Source organism: Mixophyes fleayi, chromosome 2 (assembly GCF_038048845.1).
Source record: "Mixophyes fleayi isolate aMixFle1 chromosome 2, aMixFle1.hap1, whole genome shotgun sequence".
Classification (NCBI taxonomy): Eukaryota; Metazoa; Chordata; class Amphibia; order Anura; family Limnodynastidae; genus Mixophyes; species Mixophyes fleayi.
The window spans coordinates 262520823-262548251 of NC_134403.1; the positions used below are offsets into that span (position 1 = coordinate 262520823).

Below are 27429 nucleotides of genomic sequence, written 5' to 3' on the forward strand. Positions count from 1 at the left end.
GCACTATGGGAAGAATGCAAGCCGGCAGAGGCAGTGTGATGCTCTGGGCAATATTCTGCTAAAAAAAAAACCTTGGGTCCTTGTATTCATGTTGATGTTACTTTGACACGTACTACCTACCTAAACATTGTTGCAGACCAAGTACACCCCTTCATGGCAACGGTATTATCTGATGGCAGTGGCCTCTTTCAGCAGGATAATGCGCCCTGCCACACTGCTGAAATTGTTCAGGAATGGTTTGTGGAACATGACAAAGAGTTCAAGGTGTTGACTTGGCCTCCAATTCCCCAGATCTCAATCGATCAAGCATCTCTAGGGTGTACTGGAAACACAAGTCTGAGCCATGGAGGCCCCACCTCGCAGCTTTCAGGACTTAAAGGATCTGCTACTAACTTCTTGGTGCCAGATACCACAGGATAACTTCAGAGGTCTTGTGGAAGCTAATGCCTCTGCGACCTACAAATTATTGAGCAAATTATTTAAATGTTGTGACTGATCTGTGTTTGTGTGTGTGTGTATATATGTATGTGTGTATATATATATATATATATATATATATATATATATATATATATATATATATATATATATATATATATATATATATATATATATATATATTCCAGAATAAAATATGATTTTTGTCCTGATAAATATTTAGGTACAAAATGGAAAAGTTATCCTCAAGAAATGTTTTGTAGACCAAATGTGAAAATCAGTTTGGTCAGATCACCTGAAACAGGTAAATGGGACAGTATTAATATGTTTGTCTTGATTACATCACAAAGTCTTGGTACACAAGCCCATTAATTGCTACCTTACTGAAATAAATATTAGACTGGGGTGCTGTATCACTCTGCTCTTATATGTGCAGAACAGTGTGTACAAAGGTGCCTAGCAATGTGTTCTTGGAGTAGTGAGCAGGAGATTGTGAAGTCTTTGCATGCTAGGATATAAATTTAGCGTGCCACTTTCAATTGCATGTTTCTTTTTTTTTTTTTACACTCCTTTCTTTCTTAGCTTTTTATAAACGCTTTTCACTTATCAGGTTTCCTGGGTGAAGGAGATGCAATCACTAAAGCGATACAGGAAGCACGACAACTTCTCCATGGACAGAACAGAACACCAGAGCACCGTGAAAGTCACAATGTTAAGGTAAAAGGGGCAACGGGGATTTTTTATTGCGCTTCCTTAACAAGAAGGAAAGATTACTTGATGGCTGATAAGAATGATACAGGAAATGTGATAAGTTGGCTGATTCTGCACTGGGGAGTTCTGAGAAATTCAAACCTCTAACTTTGGAAAATGTTACTAATCTTTAATCCTAAATTCAAATATCTGTTTCATTTAATTTCTTTCCTCAGTCTTACCATTGCAGGTTTTAAATGTCTTGTTAGCATTTGTTTGAATACACTCATGTAGAAAACATCAAGCTGTAGGATGTTTTATGAATTGAGATCCAAATGTTGGTTGAGAAAAGAGCCATTAATCTACAACATGCAAGGGTATTACTAGGGAGGAACAAGTTTGTTTTGGCTGCTTGATATGTCGTCTGAATATTTTGGGTTTGCATGGCCTGAGCAGTGTTGTAAAGTGAAATGCAGTTTGATATGGATTTGGATAGATATAATCCATTAGAGTTTTGGGAAGTTACATGATCTTCCATATCATAGAACAGAAAATAATGGATTTGTATTGCAGATATTGATAATAAAATGTTTCCCATTCCCATTATTTCGTTGATTCTCTGTAAACTTGAGTAAAGGGGGAGAATGTAAACTAACAAATCAATAAGCAAATTGAATTGTGGCGTTTTGCTTATCTGTAGCTACAACTAAAGCTCACGAAGATCAACATATTGTAGCGTACATAGAGCAGATTTTACAGCTAATCTCCATAATAAACTACAGTGTTTCTGTGTCCTGCAGGAAACTCTTGAAACCCTGCCAGAAAAGGAGCTGCATGATGAGGCTTCTCTGCAGCAAGGTGAAGACTCTCTGCTGCGGTGCAGCATGGACATTGATGGTAAGGCCTACAATGCTAACTACCATATATAGTATATATGGCCTCTATTAAATGATCTGCAATTTTCCTGGTAATTTGGCCTCTTGGAGGGAAAGGCTCTGTTAATCAGTGGTTGGTACATTTTACCATGGCAGAGCCAAAAATATTGTAAATAGTTTGTATGCATATTTGCAGGGAAGCAAGTTTTTTATGTGCGGAATACCTACATGGTTATGTGGGGCTTTCTCTTTCATTCTGTCTGGGGACACTGTTACCATGGGTTGTATGAGGGTGCATGCAGTTGACACTTAAAAAGTTAACTAGTGTTTAATGTAACTTGCTGCTGTCTCCTCCCCTCTGTAACCCCCTGTAGCCTCAGTGTAGTTTAAGTGCCCAAGAAGTTGGGCTCATCCAGTACTGCTCTGCAGGTCCTTTCTGTTTGTTAGTTATTTCTTTCACACTAGTTGGGGGACACTGCTCACCTTGGGGTATAGAGGGTGCGGTGGAAATAATGGGACTAAAAAACTTGGCTAGCCTGCTCACCTTCCCTCTATGCCCCCTCCACAGGAAGAGCTTAGTTTTTTTTTCTTGGTGCCTATGGAGTAGGGCACTTTTAGTCTAGTCTTAGAAGTGTTTTTTTTATAGATACTAGGATTTCTGAGTTGGCTCCTCTGGCAAAGATGCTGCTGAGTTTTTAGGTGATGCGGTTCTGGATGCAGGTCAGGGGTTGTCAAAAATATCTTCCTTAGCAGTGGCAGCTAGGCGCACATTGTGGTTAAGATCTTGGGAGGCGGATGCTGATTCCAAGAGAGCTTTGGAATCTGTCCCATATGACAGAGCGGCTTTGTTTGGTACTCCTTTGGACAAATTCATCACTCAGACCACAGGTGGGAAGAGTGCTCTTCTTCCGGTAGCTGCATCAAAAGCAAAAGAGAGGCATTTTCACTCCTTCCAGTTTGTCGGTCGCACTAGAGGTGGTTATTCCAGAAGCCAAGCTCCAGTTACAAGGGGAGGGGGGCAAAGAGGCAGACATGCCTGGACAGGACATCACCCTGCCCCTAAGCCAGCAGACAAACAGCATGACTTCCTGCATCCTCCACCAGTGGCCCAGGTCCAACACAGACGACTGAGTGAAAGGTATAGTGTCCAGGGTATACATCTTGGACCTAGTGGGGGCACCTCCATGGTGTTTCATGACTACACCTTTTCCCAGGGAGTCATAGAAAACACAGGATTTGTAGGGGGCATTAGTCATCACGAGTGTTCACAAAGGTGATGGCTATAATGGCAGCTCAGCTGCTTTTACAGAGGGTGACTATTTTACCTTACCTAGGCGACCTGCTGATCAAGACTGAGTGGGACCTCTGCTTCAGTCACATCTGCAGCTGACCAGGGACATTCTGTAGGAACATGGATGGGTGACCAACTACAAAAAATCCAGTTGGATACCAACCCAACATATGGTGTTCCTGGGATTGTTGTTAGACACAAATTGTCAAAGGGTTTTTCTCCCTTCAGACATAGTGCGGAAGATCCGGCGTCAGGTGAAAGATCTTTTATCTCTAAATCGCGTTTCAGTACTTTAGTGTATGAAGCTACTGGTTCACATGGTTTCCTCATTCGAGGCACTGCTGTTTGCTCGTTTCCATTCGCGCAAGTTCCAGCAGGAGATTCTGGCAAAATGGTCATGGTCTTTCGGTTGTGACAATCCTGCAATTTCAGGTTTGTTCATTCTGGGGATGTACAACTGGGAGGCCGACTACTTAAGTCGGCATGCCCTTCACCAGGTGAATGGTCGCTCCATCCGAAGGTGTTTTCTCAATTAGTCCTCCGGTAGGGTCAGCCAGAAATAGACATGATGGCCTTGCGACACAACTGCAAGGTAGAAAGGTATTATGCCAGGTTAAGAGGCCCTCAGGCATTCTTGGTGGATGCTATGACGGTACACTGGAACTTCAAGTTGCTGTACCTTTACCCTCCACTTCTGATGCTGCGGCGGATCTTGCAGAAAGTGAGGCAAAACGGTGCCAGTGATTCTACTGGCACCAGATTGGGCGAGAAGAGTAGTACTCAGATCTTCTAGACATATCAGTGGATCATCCTTGGCATCTGTCTCTCAGGAAGGATCTTCTCAGTCAAAGTCCATTATTTTATTTTCCATCAGAAGCTAGATCGATTGGCTTGGAAGTTGAATTCTTGATTCTCAAAAAGAAAGGGTTTTCAGAGAGAATGGTTAAAACCTGATTCAGGTGAGAAAACCGTCATTCACCATTTATCACCGCATTTAGAAAGCATATATATTTTGATGTGAGAAGATCAAAGTGCCTACTAATTCTTTTCGTTTAGCCAGGGTGTTGACTTTTCTGCAAGATGGTCTGGACAAGGGATTGAGGTTGTTGTCCCTTAAGGTCCAGGTAGCGGCGTTGTTGGTGTATTTTTACAAATGTATAGCTCTGTTACCGGAAGTGCAGACGTGTCTACATGGTGTACTTCATGTACAACTGCCTTTTGTTCCGGCATTGGTTCCGTGGGACCTAAACTTGGTCCTTTCGCCGCTTCAAAATCCGCCCTTTGAACATTTGGAGTCCGTTTCTTTTAAAACCTTTTTGCTGGCCATTGCTTCGGAGAGGCGAGTTTCGGAGTTGGCAGCCCTGTCATGTCGGGCTCCTCTTCTGATTTTCCATGACGATCGTGCTTGGAACGAAGTCTTCGTTTCAACCAAAGGTGGTCTCTAGGTTTTGCATAAATAATGTTCTGCCAGTTCTTCCTCGGATTCGCTGGTGCCTGGTCAGGACTCAGTCTCTTTAGATGTGGTAGAGCTTTGAGAATTTACAGCTTCGGTTTGGAACACTGATCATCTTTTAGCTCTGTATGACGATCGCAAACGTGGCTGGTCGGCAACAAAGCAGACAGTGGCTAAATGGATCATCGCTACTATCCGGCAGGCGTACATTTCGGAGGGCTCTCTGGTTCCTGAAGGTCTGACAGCTCATTCCACGAGGTCGGTTAGCGCCTCTTGGGCGGCATGGCATGGGGCCTCGGCTGAGAAGTTGTGTAGGGCAGCTTCTTGGTCTTCTGTTCATACATTCACCAGGTTTTATCGTTTCCACGTTTTTGCTTCAAAAGACGCAAGTTTGGGCCGTAAAGTTTTACGTGCCGCTCATTCTGAGCATTCCCACCCATAGGGGCAGCTTTGGAACATCCCTAAGGTGAGCAGTGTCCCCCAACTCGTGTTCAAAGAGAGATTTTATGGTAAGTACAAAAATCCTATTTTTTTTCTTCATTTATGCTTATTTTGTACAAGCAGGCAAGGGTATAAGTGCTACGTGCAGCACTTATACTCAGTGTCTGTAATGGAAGCTCTTCCGTCACTACAGACCCATTTTACTTTATTTTCTCACAAGACCATGACAGCGGCTGCTAAAAGCATAGCTGTCACTAATTTACAGGCTACGAGGGCCATCATGTAGAGGGCACTGGCGCCTTGTAATGTGGGTGGCCATGACAGACATGGAAGATGCCAAGTTCCCCGCTGTATCGGAAGGGGGACTTGGATCAGACTATGGCCTGCACCGTTATGGAAATAAAAAATAAATTAAGTAAACAGTACCCAATGTCCTCAGCTATGTGCGGGATTCACAGGGGAAGCGCCGCATAATGGCTGTGTATGTAAACACAATATGTATGATACATATATCATTTGGATATGTTCCTTCTCCCTATTAGTGAGGACAAAAAGAAAATTGTAGCAAGTACATTCATACATATCTATCTATCTCTCTATATCTATCTGTTTGTGTGCATATTAGGAAATTTAGACTGTAAGCCCCACTGGGGCAGGGACTGATGTGAATGAGTTCTCTGTACAGTGCAGCAGAATCAGTGGCGCTATATAAATAAATGATTATGATGATCTCTCTCTATCGCTCTCGCAGTGTCCCACAGATGGAATCGGAGAAAGATTTATTGCAAGTACAAAAAATTGCAATTACTAAATGGTACAAAATGAAAATTGTAAAGGCAACAGAAACCCGCCAAGATTGAAAATGACGAACTAGAGGTCTTCAAACCTTAAAATTCCTATGCTGGTCAAAATGTTGACATACATTTTACATGGCTCCGCTAACTGTGTAGAATTAATCCATGGTTTATTGTATTTGTTTCCTTATTTTGCTAGTTTAATCCTGCAATATTTGAATTTTAAGGATTTGTCCCAAAAAGAGAAAATATAAGAGCTGGAATACATGTGGCCATTAAGAGGTTAATATATATTCTAATTGAACTGCCCTTTCTTCCCACACCAAAAAATAAAAGCAACAAATAAAACAAAATTAGAATTTAGTCATTGACATTTCCTTCTCACAAGGGACAGCCTCATGTATTTTTATTTGTGTTTTATAATAATTTGAGAAATGACATTCAGCTTACTTAAGCCTTTTGTCTTATTCCTATAGGATCTCGTCACTTTCCTGAGGGACGTGGCAGTCACATTAAACGTCCAATGAATGCGTTTATGGTGTGGGCGAAGGATGAACGAAGAAAGATCTTGCAAGCGTTCCCAGATATGCACAATTCCAGCATCAGCAAAATCCTAGGTGAACTTATTTTTGTATGTAAAAGGGAAGAATTACTGTATCATACTGTATCACACTGATGCTTGTGTACACTTAAAATTTGCTGTCATCCAGCCCTTCTAATGGGTTTCAGGAAAGATATAACAAAATGTTTTCGTACTTGCTTATTACGCTCCATACACACAAACAATATTAAGTGTTAAACACATGTTCTCAAATCCTATTAAAACATTCTTTGGTGCTGATAATAATGTAAGTTGACATGACAAGTGTACGCTTTGCTTACATTTTGATGATACCAGCAGCATTTAGAAGTGTTAATGTGTGGTAAAAATACAGTGTTGTTTTACTTGAAAGCTTATGTAATTCCTGAAATGTAGTGTACTATGTAAAGTTAGAGACCCGTTAATGAACACTTATGGAAGGCATTGTGACATCAACACCATAGTGCAAAGATTTATCTATGTAAATAGCATTTTTTATTATTATTATTGTCTCTTAGGGAAAGATTTAATTCAGCGCAATGTGTCTCCTGAACAGTCCACGGAGACAGTTTGCGGCGATGTTTAGAATGGAATCTACTCTCATTTTTCCTTGCACCTCATAGATATGCGAGGAAAAATGAATGGAGATGCCTTACTGTAATGGCTGGCAATGTGCGCAGCTGGACATTGCGGCCAATTGAATCTCCCCCTTAGTAGTTTATTTTGGAGGATTACTCTACCACTGGACATGAAGTTATCAATTCTATGGTCAGGTTCTGCAGTATTCACTCAGTGCCATGTCCCTTCTAGCACAGTTCACCATAGTTTTCAGGAGATGTTGCCTGGACGTAATGGACTTAAACTTAAATGCAGTAGCACTATTGTTGAGTTAAATGCACACACTGCCTAAAAGTTTCAAAAGAAGACTTGCAGCTGTAATTTTAACAGGGAAGGGTCTGCAAGTAGTAAGGAAAAATTGTTCCTAAACGGACATCAATATATAGAAGTAGGAGTGAAGTCTAGAAGAGGAGAGTTTTACTGTCTACTGTATATCCTATAAAGTTGTGAGTCTCGGCACTGGACGTCTGGTACCCTCAAAAAGCCATGTTTTTGAGAATTTCCATCTGAGCAAGCAGGAATACCAATTACTAACACATTGGATAGATTTTGCCTGTGTTTATAATCACATTAGAGAGGCATATAGATGTTTGGTGTAGTTAATTACCATATCCTATATCGTTCATTGAACTGCAACTGTTTTCGGTGAGGGTCAAGTCTAACATCCTTTCATCTTGCTGGTACTTATAACTATTATTGCTTATATTTATTTGCATAGATCATTTAATGCTTTCTTCGACCCCACTTTCTATGGAATCGCCCTACCATAGAAAGTGGTGTTGCTTTTTCAAGGGCTCTTGCCAACAAAGGACAACTGTCAAAAGTTTAGAACTCTTTGCCTCTTGATGTCTTGGATTTGTCAGTGATCCTCAGACCCTCCTAGTCAGCCAGTTGGGGTAACTTAGATGCCCATGGGGAAGTTCCCACTTCTGAGTTGGTCTGTCCCATTATTATCTGTTTGGTTGTGTATTTAGAATTGCTTCATTTATTTTCTGAGTCCATATACTCTTTCATGAAGACAAAGCAATTCATAAACTGGATCATTTATTTATTTTTAAAAAATAGATCTTGACATGCCAGCTGGCAAACTGGTTTGATTACATTATTATTGCAGTGCTCCAAACCATAAACAGCCCTACTAATTTGGTAGCATGTGGCTATGCCTTGATCTAAGAGAAAAGTCTGGTATACCGCACACCCATACATAAAATTAAACTTTATTATGGCTATTTTATGTATCCGACTATAAAGCGGGGATTATATGTTTTAGGCACTAGGCAGCAATAGTTTCGTGTTTTGTGGTTGATAGCTGTATTTGCTCCCTATGCAGGTTCTCGTTGGAAATCTATGAGTAATTCTGAAAAACAGCCGTATTATGAAGAGCAGGCACGACTCAGTCGACAGCACTTGGAGAGATATCCGGACTACAAATACAAGCCACGCCCTAAACGTACTTGCATTGTAGAGGGGAAAAGGCTGCGAGTGGGAGAGTATAAGGCCCTAATGAAGAACAGACGGCAAGACTCCCGACATGGATATGTGATCACGTAAGTGTACAAAGATATCTAGCACAGAAGATGCACATTCATTTGCTACTGTTAGTGTATTTCAAATGCATTGCTGTGACTCACAATTATCTGTACTTATTTATAGAACTGTTCTTTTCTGCATCACTGAAATCAAGAAAACTACATATACTCTCATTCCTAGGAATAAAATGTTGCATATATAAAATACATTTGAAAATTGGTTTCTCCATATTGCACCTAAAATCTCATCTGTTAATAGGAAATCATGATATTTAGTCATCAACCAAACTTTTTTAAAGAGCGAAAAATAATCACCTGCAGGACATAAGAAAATTAAACATTCTTAACACAAGGGGGCATCTTAAATAACACAACGCTGTAAATTGTACATACGTTATTTTTGGACCCAAAGATTCTTTAGAATCCTAAAACTCACCTGAAAGTTCATGGTCCAAAAAATGCAATGGAACTTTTCCTCACTTTTTCCTCGAACAATCATTTTGGTGAAAACCAAGTCGGACATAAGCCATGTTGCCGAATGGTAGCCGCACTTCTATGCTTTCATTTAGAGGAAAGGTAGTTGTGTGATGTGTGGGCCTGACTATACACATAGTGTAGAATCCTGTTTGATGTCATGGAATGTAGTGAAGGGATAGACTTTCAGGTAAAAGTAAGTTTGATAGCTGTATCTAGGTGGCATCAGGTATTGAATGTCACCTCATGTGTTTAATAATAACTGTGACAATCTCTTATGGACACATTTTGACTATAATACACAGTCAACTTTTTGCCTATTTTTCTATGGCCAAGCAAAACTGGGAAGCTCATAAATAAATCCTCCGCATAAATGGTACAACTATCATCCGCACAATTGTGAAGGTGGCTTGTGTCTCAGGGGTTTCCACACCACTGAGATGGCAGCTTGTTTGAAGTATAGAGATCTTTCACATTTTAAAATATTGTATGATATTTTAGAATCTCAAACAGTTAGCATCTGCTAACTGACCATGTCACAGTTGAAAAGGGTGGAGGATTATTGGAAGGATTGGCTAAGCCTGTACATCAAAGTCCAGAACCCAAGAGTTTAGTCACAGCAGATGAGTCCTGCCTAGTATTGTAGAGCTTCATAGAGCTTTCACGTACAAAAATACCATATCATTAAAACAGAGTAACATTAACTTGGCAACTTTTTTTTTTTTTTTTTTTATTACATGGCAAAATACAAACTACCGTATATACTCGAGTATAAGCCGAGTTTTTCAGCACATTTTTTGTGCTGAAAAAGTCCCCCCTCGGCTTATACTCGAGTGATGCTCGGGGTGAGGTAGATGAGCGGCATCCCTAGTGGGGAGAGAAGGTTCCGTATTTAGTGCAATGCAGGCTGCAGCAGAGCGGGCAAGGTGGGTGGTGCAGGTGCGGCCTGTGCAGAGTGACCTCTGACACCACGTCGGGAATAGCTGAGCACTCTTTTAGATGCTGCCCGGCATTAGACTGCGCATGCGCAGCAGTTCTCCCAGGTCCCGTTGCAGACTGCTGTTCCTGATCGTCTGCGTCTTGGGCTCCGGGTGTCCACTTTTCACTGCAACTTCGGCTTCCAGATAGACCCAAAAGGTGAGTGCAGTGCCTGGGACGCATCATCCTCCAATCCCCAAGCATGGAGCGCTTACTTATACGGGGGGTTTAACAAACACCTTAAAAACCAGCGAAGGAGAAGTGTGGGTGACAGGGCATTATTTACCCAAATTTATCCAGGCTGGGAGGGAGAAGAGCAGCGCCAGTAATAGAGAGCTGCTAGTTTGGAATAGAGCTGTGACTGACTCTACCCGCCCTTGGTTCTATACCTGCCGCGAGTGTCATATACAGTTTAAAGTTGGAATTGATCGTTGACACTTACCTCTTTTGCTCTCCCATACATACTTGGCACACTGTAATCTGCCACTGCCGCTACGGAACACCGGAGCTGAGATAGATAGACCATTTAACGTCTACCCTGTCGCTGATCTCTCTGACCTAAAATACCAATTATCCACTGAAGAGGCGACATCAGTGAAAAATTGCACAAACCTAGCGGCACTGATCAACGCCACAGGCAAGAGGCTAATATCACACTGTCAGCCATCATCACTAGATCGGCACCTCTGCTGATTCCCCGCAGAGACATAAAGTTTGCCTAACATCAGAAAACAGATAAGAGACTGCAATGTATGGATTTACATTACCATTTACTCTAGAGATGGTTCTCTCTCAGTATAACTAAACTTAGGAAGACACTTTATAAAGGAATTACAGAACAATTCCTGTGTTCTCATAATTACGTCCCCTCTTTATGTATTATGTCCAGACACTATTAAGGGCAGAATTCTGTAAGCTGTCATGGAGGTATTTATCAGGTTTAGAGAACTTGTAGCACCTGTTGTACAAGTTTCAGCCTGTGGCAGCTGCTTATGGTCCAGAAGAACTGGAGAGCTGAAGGTTGCCCAAACCTGGATCATAGTCTACAGTTCATTGATTAGCAAATTGGCATAATAATGGTGTACCAGGTAGCCATTAGCCTAATGTGATGCAATCTAGGTAAAGTTACACAGTATGAAAAAATCTATAAAAAGTTAAATTTACCAGTAGCTGCTGCATTTCCCACCCTAGGCTTATACTCGAGTCAATAAGTTTTCCCAGTTTTTTGAGGTAAAATTAGGTGCCTCGGCTTATATTCGGGTCGACTTATACTCGAGTATATACGGTATATATAATGTTAGCCACACAGGAGCACTTAGTTAAGAGAATTACAAGAACTTTTAATTTTGTTTTTTTGTAATCATTATAAATATTTTTCTGTGTATACGCAAGATGAGCTAGAATAATCATTTTTCTTGTAACTGCTTTCACAGATAGCATGTTTTTGTATATCGCTATAAATTTTTGTATGACACTGTTTTAGTGTCAGATAAACAACTACAAAGCGTCAGATTTTGGACATAGAACAAGCCTTTTGTCTGCAACTGATCAAAATGTCTTTGTTAACGTGTGGCTATCTCCTGTTCTAACGTAAAAAGAGCAGTTTTATAAAAAGATGAATTATTGACTTTGGCACTGATATCAATATCTGAATATAAAATCTTTACAAGATTCATTCTTAAAAGCATGGAGAATTTTAGTTTTTCCCACTATTTTAAACAAAAAATAAATAAAATAATGGGTAATTCTGTTCATATAATTTGTTTAAACTGGTTTTACTGTATTGCCAGTTTTAATCTAACCCTTTGTTAACTTTGCAACCTGTCGGCATTCACAGTATCTACATTTTAACCCTGTCAACTTAGTGAACATGTCAACATTCTGAATGTCAACATGTTCATTGTCGACATTCTGACTACATCTCGTTCATTTCGTTAGGTACTTTCAAGGTACCAAAATAGAACGAGTAACTTGTTTTATGATCAAATTTTTTTAAAAAATAAGCTTTTTTAATGACTGCAGTTTTCTTGCTATATGCTATTTAGATATAAATAAATAGTCACATATGTTGGACATTGATACTACTGCTTTTATGATTAAAAATGCTATGAACAGCAGTTTTCTAGTAATAAGAAAATCACTGGGTGAAATTTTGAATAGAAATTAAAATGAGACCACTAGTATCATGTCTTTTTGAACCACTACTGTTCAAATCACTTGTATTATTGCTTAAAAATTTTTTTAAGCAAATCTAATTAGCCTTAATATTAAGTTACAATAATTTCGGTATTACTAAAATGCAGAGAGAAAATCGATACATACAAATCCCAGATTTTCAATAGAACACAAGCTATTTAATACGATCCTTAAGATTCCAAACCAACTTCTGCAAAATAACTGTAAAAAATTTGGCATAATATTCTGATCGTCTTGGCAGTCTATCCCTAGAATTATGATACAAACTGGAATGCCTATAGAGCTTTTCTTGGTATGTTGCATTCACAGAGAATGACTTCAACCAGTGAATGGAACAAACCACTATAACTCATGCTTCTGTTTTGTTCCATCAATGTTTAAAGTTAATACTGTTAGTACTGATGGTCTTTTCATAGGTCTCAATATTTCACTATTTTGAGGACCTCTTACGTCGTACACCTCTCGGTGAATGCAAAGCAGGCCAATATCCAGCAGGCAGCTCTATAACTACGTGCGAGTCCATACCCTTTAGTAGGTTGAGAACATTTGCTATGTGGCATCAGCCATTTAGGAGTAGAATTCCTTTACAAGCTACACTTTTAGAAACTTGCATGTTAAATATTTGATGAAGAATTGGAATTACTCATCCTTATAACCGTCTCTTGAGAAGCTGAGTGTATGGTCCAATAAAGTGATAAATTCAAAGGAAAATTGCAATCAATATGGTTCTCGTAAAGGTTTCCATTGCAAGGCTTGTTCTGGACTTTAGCTATGCCTCTGCTGAAACGACTTGTCTCAAGCTGAGAAATGCGTCGGGCTGTTTTCTACTTTTGTGGTGTGAAGCGATCAACAAACCCCAGGGTTTTCTATTCGGTGCACAGTTCCAGGTGCTCCTAACTACATATTATTGGACTCGCCGATGGATTGTCATTTAATATAATCTACCTTGCAGGCTGGAGATACGGATAAGTACCATATTTATTGTATGGAAATTATTTCTCATCTACACCCTGATATATTTTGGAGATTTAATGCACACACAGCTGTGCCATTTGGGTGTTAGAGCCTAGGTACAATTACTTTGCTATTTTATCATATACTACCTCAGTTGCATAAACTTTGGATATTTTCCTATGATTCTCAATAGCCAATTAAGAGTGTCAGGAGTCGGACTGTGTTCATATCTACGTCATTAATTCATACTCGCCAAAATATCTTTTGTTTTATTTTATTTTATCTCATGAATATTTTGAATTTGTAAAATATGATTTTATTAAAGTAATGTTTGGTTTCAAGTTTTGCGCTCTCTTTTGCTGCTTCTTTTCTATTGAACGAGAATTATTAATTTATGGAAATATAAACACAAATATGCAGATATTTAATATATAACAATTTTTTTGCATATTGTATTAAATAGAAAAGTTTTTTTTTCCAGGTTTACATGGAATTTAGGAATATTCCATTTTTATAGCATACAAGGGAATTGTGTGCAGTTTTTTTAAAATTTGTTGATCAAAAGGTGTTTGTTTATTTTTCTGCAGATCTCAAGGGTCATTGGCAAATCCTCCATCACCATGTGGATTTCAGTCCCAATCTACTGGAACCATATCTCAATTGTCCACTTCTGATATCTACCAGACCCAGGATAATATGCCAGTCATCATCAATACCAGAAGCCTTCAAACTCAGGACCCAAGAGGGTCCATGCCTCGTATGCATGAACTCTGCAGTGACTCTGAGGACTCTGGGAAGAGTGATGGAGAACTTGTAGTTATAACAGATTGAGAAGACAAGGCCTAGTTGTCTTCTTTTTTGGGTGTTGTGTACATACAGAGAAACTTAATATCAACCTTATTGCAGAGTTCAGACTATAAGACGCATCTGCATATTTTGCAGCTTTCAGTTGCTTCCATCATTTGAGTCTGTGTTGATAGGTTATAGACACATGTACTAAATATTGAAAAACAGAATATTAGAACATGGACAAATACATGAAAATATCATCTGTTTGAAAAATAGTGTCTCAGCATTAAAAATCCTTTTGAAGGGTTTGGCACTTTTAGGATACACTGTATTTGTAAAGCAACATGGTAGATTTCGGGAAAAGGGTGAACAAATGTAGAAGTTTCCTAAAAATGAGGTACTGCTCCTCTGGTGTTACAAGTACCAGTCACTATTCTTCTCCTGCATAGAATGCAGCATGCATTTACAATCAGTGGATTTATAGTTAAGTAATAAACAGCAAACTACCTATGCATGATGCAAACCTGCATACATACAAAGTTCTATATGTTCCCTTTATCTTTGACACTTGCAATATAGAATATGCAAATGAGTTAGACGACCAATTCATTGCAAGCATTCCAAGAGTTTAAAAATAAAGCTGGACCCATAGAAAGCTCCTCTGGATAATAGACAGGTGTCCCAGTGTTTCCGCAGAATTGTACAGCCACATTTTAATGTGTTTTTCTTGGGCATTGCTGCTTTAAGTTCTAAAGTGACAACAATGGGTTTCTGTTGGTGGATGAATCAATTTAGTAAGACTTACTTCATCCACTTCAGAAATCAAAATGCAGTGATTCCTTATTATTTTGTAGTTCATAATCATGATACTTGTTGGGGAATGTGTTGAATTATTATAGAAAAAAAAAAATGTTAAACTGCTTGAAAAATACCAATGTGGTTTTATATAAATATAATGAGCCCACTTTAAACTCCAGGGGGTAGATTTACTAAAACTTCTAAAAAGGAAAAGTGGAAGTGTTGACTATAGTAACCAATCAGATTCTAGAAATCATTTTCTAGAGTGTACCAAATAAATGATGGCTAAAATCTGATTGGTTGAAATGAACGGCACCACCATGTTTCCTTTTTAGAAGTTTTAATAAATCTACTCCAGGTCTCCCTTATGTCACAATGGCGTTGTGCAATCATTTTTACACCCTCATAGTGCCTTACTGAATGTACTGAAGGGATTTGATCTAACAACCCATAATTCTCATACCTCATAAAAGACACAATATATCTATATGAATATATGTATATTTTTATACCTCTGTAAATATAGATCATAGAAATTCTTTTTTTATTATGTTAAATAAAAAGAAAATAACTTAAACCTGAATTATTTCTCCAATTCTCTGTTTATTGTGACAAAAAATAAAATAACCTACACTTTGTGTGAAAACGGTCTCTGTCTGGCTGCTGTTGAAGTTCCTAAATTACATGTCTAACAAATTGTCCAGTTGTGGATCTACTGCTTGCTAATTTGAGGCACAAATTTTACACGGACCCGTACACAGGAGTGTTGACTTCATGGCAAGCAACTTCACAGGCACAGAAAAAGCCTTACAAAACTATACAGAAGGACAAGATAGGATCAAGACCTAGGTTGGCCCATATACAGGATAGGGTTGGTGTGGGCAGTAATGGTTCAGCACAAATAAGTGCCAATACAACCTGTTTAGGCACCAGGCAATAGACTGCGTGAGTTTAAATGCATGAATGACATCATGGGCAAGTGAGCTTACACAGAACAGGTGCTTATTCAGATGTGTATGCATAAAAGGCTGTGCTATTGGCTCTGAAGACTTGAGAATGAGGAAAAACGGACATTGTACCTGAGGTGGTGAGCGCACAAGGACCCTCATGGGTGGCCACCAGCTGACCTCTGTAAAGTTTGATAGGTTGGATAAAAGGAATTTTTGGACCAGAAGAGGATCAATAATCTCATGTTATTCAAAGAGCACACCCCATTGTCATAACTCTTATAATATACTGAACTTATTCACCTCTGCAGATTTTAAAATCCTAATCTAAATCCAGGCTCCTTGTCTTTGTTAAGGAATGGGCCGTTGATGTTTATCCGTCACTTTCTTTTGACAAGAAGTAGCTTTGCATAGATCAGGAAAAATATTTGCTTAAGGTAGACTTGGCTGTCTGTTCTCCTGAAGGGGAGAGATAATGGATCTGGAAATCTTTGGTTAGTATCATATACCATTTAAGAACAGAGTTTTGTTGGTAAATGTGGTTATTGTGGGCACACTCATCCCATGGCAGTAAGTCGCTCCAGTAATCCTAATGAGCAGAAGTATAGAACCTTTAAATATTCCACCAGTACTTGTTTTGCTTTTTTGTTCTAGCTGTTGGATCGCAGATTATAGTTTGAGGAAAATTTAATTTGACTTCAAATTTATTGCAGAAAGTTCTTCTTTTGGGCACAAACTGTACCTCCTAATCAGATGCTTTTTCCTATGGGAGTCCATGTAAGCAATTTTTTTTTCTGATAAAGGTATAAGCAAGATGCAATAGAAAAGCCTTTCAGCAGATAGTTTAAAGAAAGCTTAATGTTTAAGAAAAAATGGTCAACCATGACCCAAATGACAGGAAAATCTTTTGAAATTGGTAGTTTGTTGATGAATTCCATCGATTATGTGTTTTTAGAGGGTTACTTGGAATTGTATAGTGTTTTATAATCTTCAAGGTTTTTTATTCCAGGATGTCGAGAGAACTTTGTTATGACCCCAATAAAGCAGTTTAGCTTTATATTCTTCAACCACAAAGATTTGCATGGGGGAATTTTTAAATAGGCAAGAATTCAAAACGTGTCCGTCATGTGAGATGGTTCTTCCTGTGATTGAGTCATTCCAATAAAATGACCAAGAAAGAATTTCCGCTTTATACTTTTGTGAAACTAGGGCAGAAAGTCAACATGAAAGTGAACTCGGAAATAGTAACGTCGATTGTGCGACTGCTCCCTACTACTATCTCTGGCCTTGACATATAAGGTTGTTTGACTTTTCAGCCATTATTGCCGTTTCAATAATAAAAATAAAAGTTTCCACTCCTACCACAGTGTCTACATATAGGCCTTGTTGCTCATCACCCCTATCTTAATGTTTTCCTCTCATCAGAGTGGTATTGTTAATTTTGGGTCTTAGATTTGATTCTGATGTTTGTCTGGACCCAGTATTCAGAAACCTTGTTACACATTATCTGTTGCCCTGGAGGTTAGCCAAGTTAATTTCTTTTCTAAAATAGACAATTATGATTGGTTAAGAAAGCACATGGATTGCATTCTTATTAGTTTTGAAGGCATATATTTGACAGAACTAACATGTGCTGGAGAAGATCTTCACTGGTAAAAGCGCTTGAACATTATTATTATAGTTTCATATGCCAGCCCACTTCGATCAGTGGGTATGGGACAATATGAATTCCTGATTAGGAGTCTATACGCATTGTGATCTTATAGAACACTGATATATACCACTCTATTTTTTTTTTTAATCTACTGATTTAAATACCAGCATCAACTGCCAGTTCTAAGATGGCATTGGTTTCTTCAATGCCCTTTAGGCCTTATATTTGTGTCACTAAGGTACTTGTTATGAAAATAAAAATTAGAGATGGTCACTGACCCCCGTTTTTTGGTTTTGTATTCGGTTTTGGATCTGGATTACCTTCATGTTTTGGTTTTGCAAAACCGCCCTTGCGTGTTTTGGTTTTGTTTTGTTATTTTTGAAAATTTAGTGCTCCACCAGTTTCTTAGATAAGTGAGGTAATTCTAAAGCTAATTATGAAAAAAACAAAATAGTATTCTGTTTTGCACATAAGTTAAATACTGACTGTTTTTTCATGTAGCACACAAATAAGCCATCAAGTATTTGTGTGCTACATGACAAAAAACAGTCAGTATTTAACTTATGTGCAAAACGGAAAACTAATTTGCACCCCTTGCATTGTAACATGGTCTTGTCCAGGAAACTTAAATAAGAAGTTTCTTAAGTTAAGATCCTTAATGAATCAGGCCCTAGGTCATCAATGAGTGTGTCTGTGGATGTGAAAACCATTATTCAATCTGTAAAGGCCAAAATCATGAAGGGCATTCAAACATGTCTAAAGTCAGTGTAAATATTAGTTCTTGCCCCCTAAACATGTGTAAAAGCTCTAATGAATGCATCTTCACAAAATAATAAAATGGTTTATATTTATTTGTCTTTATGTATGCCTTTTATTAGCATACAGAACTAAAAAGAGAGCTGTATTAATATACATCTCCTACCTTCCAATTATCCGAACTCAATGCCTCACTCGTATAAAAAGAAGTTTCCCCTACCTTTCCATACGCACTTATCACATTCTCACATCACCTTAACTATTCATAAACATTTTACTGATAACCTCTTCTCTAAGCCTACATTGCTTCTCTTTCTATAATCATACAATTTACTGACCTCCAAGCCTTCACACTGGAGCAGATTCAATTTGCAGAAAAGTGCTTGTGTATATCATGGCAAAGTCCATCTGTGCACACCTTCAGTTAATATGGTACTGAAAACTCCAGTTAATTTTGCTTGCACATCATTGCAATTGAAGCATACAAAAACAAAGCAGTTCTTACTGTGTATCAACTGAACTAATGGTATACATAGCCAAAGAACATAACCATCATAGTGCCAGGTCCAAACTGCCATATTTAATAATTAAGACATTGAAACAATTGTTTAATTAAATAAAAAACTGGGGAGCAAGAAAAGCATCACCACAAAAACTTTGATCCTATGCACTCAACAAAAACATTGTTAATGGTATTATAGCTACTGTTAGTTCCACAGATTGCATTACATGGAAGCTATTGCAATCATAGTCTGTCCGACTTCATGAGTGGTGAGGAAGCTGAAGTTGAATACTGTAAACTGATCATCTACATCTCAAAACATTGTTGAATTTTAGTTATTATCTTGGTAATAGATGGGGAAGAAAAATGTGTCCATTGTTGTGTAATAGCTGAACCAGTGCTAGTAATATGTAATAAAATATGCTTATAGTAATATGTGTCACAAATCATATAGAGTATGTGTAGGACAATAAGTCTATTCTCAATAACTTGCTTCTGCTTTGAAGAATTATTTCTATAATTGCTGAATCAGCGGCCAGTTCCAATTGATATGGATTATATCTTCCATTAAAATTGCGCCAGAATTATTTAGTCTGAGTTGGCCACATTTTATGGAGTCTGACTGGTAATAAATAGGTTCTATTTATTAGTTTGATAAGCATTTCAGTATGGTTGAGGTATCTGGATATTCAATGAGAGTTTATAAAAAAGGACTCCAATTGGTCATTTGAGAACAAAATTTTTAAATTAGTTTCCCATTGTAGCCAGATTATAGATATCTGGGATACCTTAGGAGATATAATAAATGTGAACCAATAGCAGATCCCAACTTTGCCATCTCCCTTGGCTAATTTTGTTAATATTAATAAAATGATTGGGGCTCTTATATAATACATCCCTGTAATGTGTCTCCCTTTATCCAATATCTGATCTGTAAATATTAATAGAACCTTCACTAGGGAATCTGAAATTACATTTGTTGCTATGCAAAGAGCAGTAGGCTATAAAGTTCAAACATATGATTAAAATGGTGATCCCTTTTGAGTGCCATAAATTTAGATTAAGGTCTGGAATCAGTTTAGCCAAATTCTTTGTTGAGTCTTAATGAAGGTGTAATTTTCTTCTCCCGGATTCAATTGTTGTGACCCTATTTTTCTATAGTTGTTACATGCATATTTTTAGTGATGGTCTTAGGAGCTATCCATGGGCTTTAGCCTACATTAAGGAAATAATCTTTTATTTGCGTTAACAGATAAGCTTCCTGATATTTAGCTAGGTTAGGAATGTCTACTCTTTCTCATTTTGGAAGACCCATATGATTAAGTGCCATGTTTGCTTTTCCATATAAAGGACATCATGATCTACCACCTATACCCTAGGTTCCCAAAGTGTGCGCAGCGGCTCCCTGGGGTGCTGTGGCCACCCTAGCAAAAGAAAAATACCAATCTAGCACCGGATCCTCCTCCTCACTGGCGGGTGTGACGTCATCACGTTCGACAGTGTCAGTGAGGAGCAGCAACAGAGAGGACATCAGGAAAGAAGACAGCAGAAAATGAGGAAAGAAAGTAAATAAAGGAATGGAGAGTGAAGGGTGACAGAGAGAGATGCTAAAGGTGGGGGGACAGGTACGGAGTGAGCTGCTGAAGGGGGGGAAAGAGTGAGATGCTGGAGGGGGGTGAGACAGAGTGAGATGCTGGAGGGGGGTGAGACAGAGTGAGATGCTGGAAGGGGGTGAGACAGAGTGAGATGCTGGAGGGGGGTGAGACAGAGTGAGATGCTGGAGGGGGGGTCAGAGTGAGATGCCGAAGGGGGGGGACAGAGTGAGATGCTGAAGGGGGGAAAAAGGGAAATGCTGAAGGGGGGGGGACAGAGTGAGATGCTGAAGGGGGAAAAAGGGAGATGCTGAAGGGGGAGCAGAGAGAGATGCTAAAGGGAGAGGACAGTGAGAGATACTGAAGGGGGGACAGAGTGTGAGCTGATGGCGAAGGGGGTCACCGAGTGTGCGATAGCAAAGGGAGACACATAGTGTGCCTCGAACTGAGAAAGTTTGGGAACCAGTGACCTATACCCCTGTGCATATAACGGAGTGAGCGGAGTACCACTGGCTCTCCCTGCTGCTCCATAGAACCACCTCTCTCACATAGACAAACTCTAATGTTTAAATCCCCTGAAGGGAACTTTAGAGCCCCAGCTCCAGAGCCCTGGCCGGGTAGTATAATGGAGGTTATTCATGGCCACTAATTTCACATTCCAGTAATAGCTGACTGAACCTTTTAAACTCTCATATAATCAGTATATTTACATTCCTGTTTCTCTGAATCTATTTCTCCAACTAAACTGAAAATAGGACTGTCCTGCCACCCAGTGGTCATCTATTATTATAACACACTTTATGCCTGTACAAGCCACACTCCCACAGTTCTACAATCCAGGTCTGTTCTGGTATTGAAAGTTCTTGCACACTAAAGTCTGACTTTTAGCTGTAGCTCTTAATCTTGCAGTACACTCTATACTTGCAAACCGGATTATATTTCTACTGCCATGTATCCAATACGATAAAGTGCAAGCACTACTGCCCATGCAGTGACTTCATCTAACAAAGACACGTCTCAATTCTCAAATTGAAAGCAAAGTTTTCCATTTACTGTATTCTGTATTTTACCACCGTGTAGACAGTAATTAGCAATGAAGAACCTTTATTCTCTAAAGATAAAATTAAGTTTTAATCGCTGCCACCTAGCTGTAAGGACGGAGATCCAACACCAATAAAAGTCCTGGGGATCAATCTCTATTTGGACGCCCTTCTCACAGTGAAAACAGTACATCAATTGCTTACTGCACTCAAAGCAGAGATCTTATCTAAAATGAGAGCAATGGTTAGATAGATTAGATCTGAAATTTTAACGCTCCGTGATCATATACAACTCACGATTATCTCCAAAAGAGGTCTCATTACCAATAACGAGTGGAGCTTGTAGTCACTGGTAATTTATCCAGTAACCCCACTTAATGCAGTAATGATTAGTTCAGTATGGTCCTATTATGGATGCGTGCAGTCCTTGTAAGTATATACGTGTAGCAAAACATTTACATAAAGTGGGAATAACTTTTTATACTGGTTTGGAACTATGTCAAATCTCTTTATACATGCATCATAACCAAGGATTAGAAAGTGCAAGTTATTTTCTAGAAAAGGAGAAAAAGCTAAGGAACATATTGTCATCAAAAGGTTCATTCTCATGCATAACTGTGTTTGGTTTGAGGATAACCACTACCTACAGACACAAGGCATGGTCATGGGCACCAAGTTTGTACCAAGCTGTGCCAACTTATTTATGAGTTGGTGAGAAAAACTTCATCCTCTGGCGAAGATTTATTGATGACATCATATTTGTCGGGAAGGGCAATGAGAAATCCTTAGCCAACTGCATTGTAAGTATGATAAGTAAGATATAAATGACAAGAACCTTCAATTTGTCACTTTTGTGAGCAAAGAACAGGGGCGGATTGGCCATAGGCCATACCGGGAATTTTACCTGGAGGCCGATGGTATGAGGACATTTATTTTCCCTCCTGATGTAATCTTTTTTTTTTCGCATTACATTTTTTTTTTGTTTAAATCTCCGGACTGCTGGGATAACTGCATGTCAGCAGCGCCCTCCAGCACAGACAGAGAGGGGGGGATCGGGGGAACATGCTCAGGGTGCCAGCGGTGGACTACCTAGTGGCCGCGGATCTTCTCCTGCTTACCTCCCTCCCCCTATGCGTGGCCTTGTCCTATCCCAGATGTCACATGGGACGTGCACCATGTGACAGGTGCCATCCCATGTGTGCACTGCAGGAAACGCGGCTTCAACAAGGTAAGTGTGAAGGCAGGGGGTTAATTTAGTGTAAAGTGTGAGGACAAGTGGCTTATATTAATGTTGGTATGTGTATGTGAGGGCAAGGGGCTTATATCATTGTTATGTATGTGTGAGGGCAGGAGGATTATATCATTGTTATGTATGTATGTGTGTGTGTAAGGGCAGGAGGCTGATATCATTGTTATGTATGTATGTATGTATGTATGTATGTATGTGTGTGTAAGGGCAGGAGGCTGATATCATTGTTATGTGTGTGTGTGTGTGTGTGTGTGTGTGTGTGTGTGTGTGAGGGCAGGAGGCTAATATCATTGTTATGTATGTGTGTGTGAGGGCAGGAGGCTGATATCATTGTTATGTATGTATGTATGTGTGTGTGTGTGTGAGGGCAGGAGGCTGATATCATTGTTATGTGTGTGTGTGAGGGCAGGAGGCTTATATCATTGTTATGTGTGTGTGTGTGTGTGTGAGGGCAGGAGGCTTATATCATTGTTATGTGTGTGTGTGTGTGTGTGTGTGTGTGTGAGGGCAGGAGGCTTATATCATTGTTATGTGTGTGTGTGTGTGTGTGTGTGTGTGTGTGTGTGAGGGCAGGAGGCTTATATCATTGTTATGTATGTATGTGTGTGTGTGTGAGTGTGTGTGAGGGCAGGAGGCTTATAAAAGTCTTATGTCTGATACCTTAACCACTTTGACCTTCTTCATCTTATTCAACTATAACCTTACAGTAACAACACGAGACTTGAATAGGGCACAAATAAATGATTTATTTAACTATGGAGGAGGTGAATAAAGCAGACAGGCTGACGTGTGCCAGGCAAAACCCAACCGTCCTAGCATATCCTTAGGACTACTCACTGGGGAACAACCAAACCCCTGGGTTCAAGTAGGGGACCAACCAATCAAACCCCGGGCGCACATCTCTACCTGGACGGGGCACCACGTTCCAATTCTACCGAACCCGCCCCTCCTCTGGGCTATAAGGGAAGCAACCACAGGGCGACCCACAGGGGTGGTACCTGAAACTGAGACTAATAGCCGATTCACTCGAAGAGAGGCGGGTTTACCATGCCCAATACCGTAAATGTGTGCCCAAACCACTGGCCGTCGACTGTACTGCTTTTCCGGCCAATACACCATCCATCTTCGCTGAGAAACATGCCTGCCTCCAATGCTGATATCCATCGTAACAGCATCCAGTCGACTCCTTTGTCTCCCAGGAACCAAAGGAAACAGGGAGGGTGGGTGGGCAACATCCAGATCTGCCAAGACGGAACAAAACTCCGCCCATCCAACTTATAGCCCTATACCCCTCCCCTATGACACCGGATGGGCGTACCAAATAGGTAACTATTAACACTCCAGAGAATAACTCAGTTAAAGATACAGCAAAGCTTTTATTATCCTTCGCTCCTATGCAGATCTCAGTTCTTATATCATTGTTATGTATGTATGTGTGTGTGAGGGCAGGAGGCTTATATCATTGTTATGTAAGTGTGTATGTGTATGTGTGAGGGCAGGGGTTCAGTATTGAGTCAATATTGAGGAATAGAGTGAACTGTGACATTGCTCTGTACTGTCTGCAACCATTTTTTATACAAAAGGTATTGTATGATATGTGTTAGTGAAATTTAATAAATTGTAATGTATATTGCTAGTGAGAAGTATTGTGGCTAGAGTATTATTGTAGGATAGCAATTAAAGGGGTTAAAGATACCTCTAATGGTATATAACAAGTAAGACATGTTTAAAATGTATTTAGTATTAGTTCTGTTCATTTGATCTAGTAGAAACGTTTGTATCTAAATTGCTGTGTATTTATTGTGGTTGCTTAACCCAAAGTTATCCTTGAACCACTGCTTGATTTAAAGAGTTATATTTTAGAAATATAAAACTTACAAAACCTTAAGAAGTCCACGAATAATAAGCGTTGCTGTTGTGGCTTCTAAAGACCAGCCTGGTGTAATGTTTAATTTGCATGTGTCTGTGTCTTCAGTAGGATGACAGAGGGTTCCTTTGTCTCCCTCTGGTGTTGCTCATTCTAAGAACATTACCCCATGAAGATCCTATAGTACTCAGATTAAGGTGGAAGCACTAAGCAGTAAAGGAAACAAGGTAAGAGTTTATATAAAGATAGGACACAAATCCATACACAAGCGGGAAAGGGGAGTTACAAGTATATAAACACATTCTGTGTTTCTCCAGTGTTCTTTTAAACGCCTATTATTTAACTGAATATGGTCATAAGTATTAATAACTCAGTGTGCCTTTGCGAATGACCTCTCAACTAATTTCCTTTAATGATTTGTCCTTATTTTATTGTTCAGGATTAATTTTGATGTCCACCAACTTTTTTTTTGCAATAACTTTTTATTGAGCAAAAATATTCAAAATCTACAATCATGTAAAGATAAAGGGCAATCAAACAAACTGTCATATAATATTGAAGTAAGGAGGCATCCAGTAGAAATAATTTTCATGAAGCCCGGTAAAGAACAAGTTATAAATTCAACATTGAATCATACGGCTTTACAAAGTAAGATATACATTAGAATAAATGCCATGGTTAGCTAATTATTAAATATTTAAAAAGAGTAAACAAACAAAACTGGAACATTTAAAGGAAGGAAAGGTTAAGAGAGGTGGGAAAGGAAGGAGAGGGAGGGGGGGCCACTCAAAACAGTTATCTCAATCTCCAATGATAACAAGATAAAGGATAAATGGAAAGGGGAGAAAACAATGCTCACTCCCTTCAAGAAACTCTGCATAAGGGGACTATCTGGATAAATAAAAATATTATTTAGTGTCTTGGGATTCCAGCTGATAGATCCGTATATCACAATAGTCATTGAATCTACCAGAAGAGCAGAGGATCAGATCATCCATATATCTATATAATTCAATGCGGGCAAACCATTCTTTCAGAGTTGAAGGAGAGGAGGATTTCCAATGCTCAGGAATCACTGCCTTTGCGGCACTATTTAGATGTTTTAACTGGGACTTTTCATGTAACAAAATTGGGAGTTTTGTAAAATTCAATAGCCAAAAACCTGGATCTTCTAGTACCTCAGTTTTCATACTTTCTTTTGAGGTAGTAATGACTCCATCCCAAAATGGTCTTAAAGACATTCCCACCAAATGTGTGTTGGTGTCCCAATAGCCAGATAACATCTCCAACAAGTGTTAAAGGTCCCAGGATACATTTTGGCGAGGACACTAGGACATTTGTACCATCTGGAAAGGACCTTATACTGTGTCTCAAGCCAGGGCCCTCTTAAGAACATCTTGGGCCCCCGGGCACAGCAGTGCACCGGGGCCCCTGTATATACAAAAAAAAAATTATTATATATATGGGCCCTGCAGCCCAGGGGGGCCCGTCGGAGGCAGCAAAAAAAAACCTGAAAAAAAAGAAGAAAATACTTACCTTGCGGTCAGCTGGCGATCCGGCTCCCTCCATGGTCTCCTCCTCCGTCGCGCTCCGCAATGGATGTCGGGCGGGCGTGATGATGTCACACCCCCGACATGCACTGCGAGCGTGAGGAGGAGACCATGGAGGGAGCCGGATCGCCAGCTGACCGCAAGGTAAGTATTTTCTTCAGGTTTTTTTTTTTTTTTTGCTGCCTCTGACGGGCCACCCTGGGCTGCAGGGCCCCCGGCCACATGCCCATTGTGCCCAATGGGAAAGAAGGCCCTGTCTCAAGCATCAAAATGCTCAGTGAGGAAGAGGAATATAAAAAATGGTCTCCGGCAGGGGTCTGGCTAACTGATAGGCCCATCTGGTGTTCATCCCTTTGAATATATCCAGGGCAAGTGGAGTTTGCCCAGCTCAGAACTCTGGCACTATTTACAACTGAAACTCTTCTTAATTACAGGAGAGTTGCGCAGAGTTGCTAATAGTTCATTGATATGATGCAAGACTTTGTGTGTTACTTTCATATTGCTTTTGCGCATCCTTTCTGGGATTTACAAACTCCTGATTGAAAATCGTTTACCTCTCTGCCAAAGTTTACAAATGACTGGTGTGACAGGATGGACAGTCTATGCCACCCTTTCTGTTGTTGCTGGGAACCGGCTTGGCTTACTTTGCCACCGTTCCCTTTCGTTATTTCGAATACACCCTTCCTGCCGCAGTGGGAGGGGACTGCTGCCACCACTGAGCTCCTTCTATGGCACTCAGAACCACGTTCCTTCTGGGTAACAGACGCTGCTAGTGTACCTCATTGCTGGTGTACCCGGGCTGGTAACTCCGGACCTCTTACTATGGATCCCGGTTGCTGTGAATGGATCCCCCCCCCGGCCTATCACATTGACCAGGGCTGCTGGGTATCAGGCAGAGCGGTGGTACTGGAAACGCTTGGGTCCAAACCTCTGAGACAGTCGGAGAACTGATTAGATTTAGGGTCTAATCTGTAGATCACAGGAATACAGCAATATTGAAGATGTTTCCAAGCAGGTCTTTGAAGCAAGTTGGTTTATTTGCTCTCACACACTGGTGGAAGATACCAGTGTGATCAGGTCAGATGAAAAATCAGAAGAATACATTACATGCTCACACTACTCATCTTTTATACAGTTCCGAAAAAGTCTATTTTTAGAATCAGGATGTACTATATTTACACAAACATGGATTTACATGCATTGCAAAGCCACTAATATTTATACTTAGCTATGAAATTCTTAAAAACCTTGCTGTGATTTCCTGGACCTTATTTCAGAGGCAGGAGAGTCATTAGCAAGTCAAAAGGTCTGACTGGCATGAATACTACAGACAGTCGCCGAATACACATTTCAACAGAACAACAAAAACCCAAA

At 39.7% G+C, this 27429-nt stretch overlaps 1 protein-coding gene across 2 annotated transcripts in view; it reads left to right on the top strand.

Annotated features, from left to right (window-relative positions):
• The window catches only part of SOX13 (SRY-box transcription factor 13), a 38769-nt gene extending 23288 nt beyond the window's left edge, over window positions 1-15481 (top strand). For both annotated transcript variants that reach the window (XM_075196060.1, XM_075196061.1), the window contains 5 exons: window positions 1049-1155; window positions 1929-2025; window positions 6459-6599; window positions 8511-8727; window positions 13899-15481. In XM_075196060.1, coding sequence (XP_075052161.1) covers window positions 1049-1155; window positions 1929-2025; window positions 6459-6599; window positions 8511-8727; window positions 13899-14142 — 806 coding nt within the window. In that variant the 3' untranslated portion in view covers window positions 14143-15481. The remainder of the gene's footprint in view (window positions 1-1048; window positions 1156-1928; window positions 2026-6458; window positions 6600-8510; window positions 8728-13898) is intronic.
• The last annotated feature ends 11948 nt before the right edge of the window (window positions 15482-27429 follow it).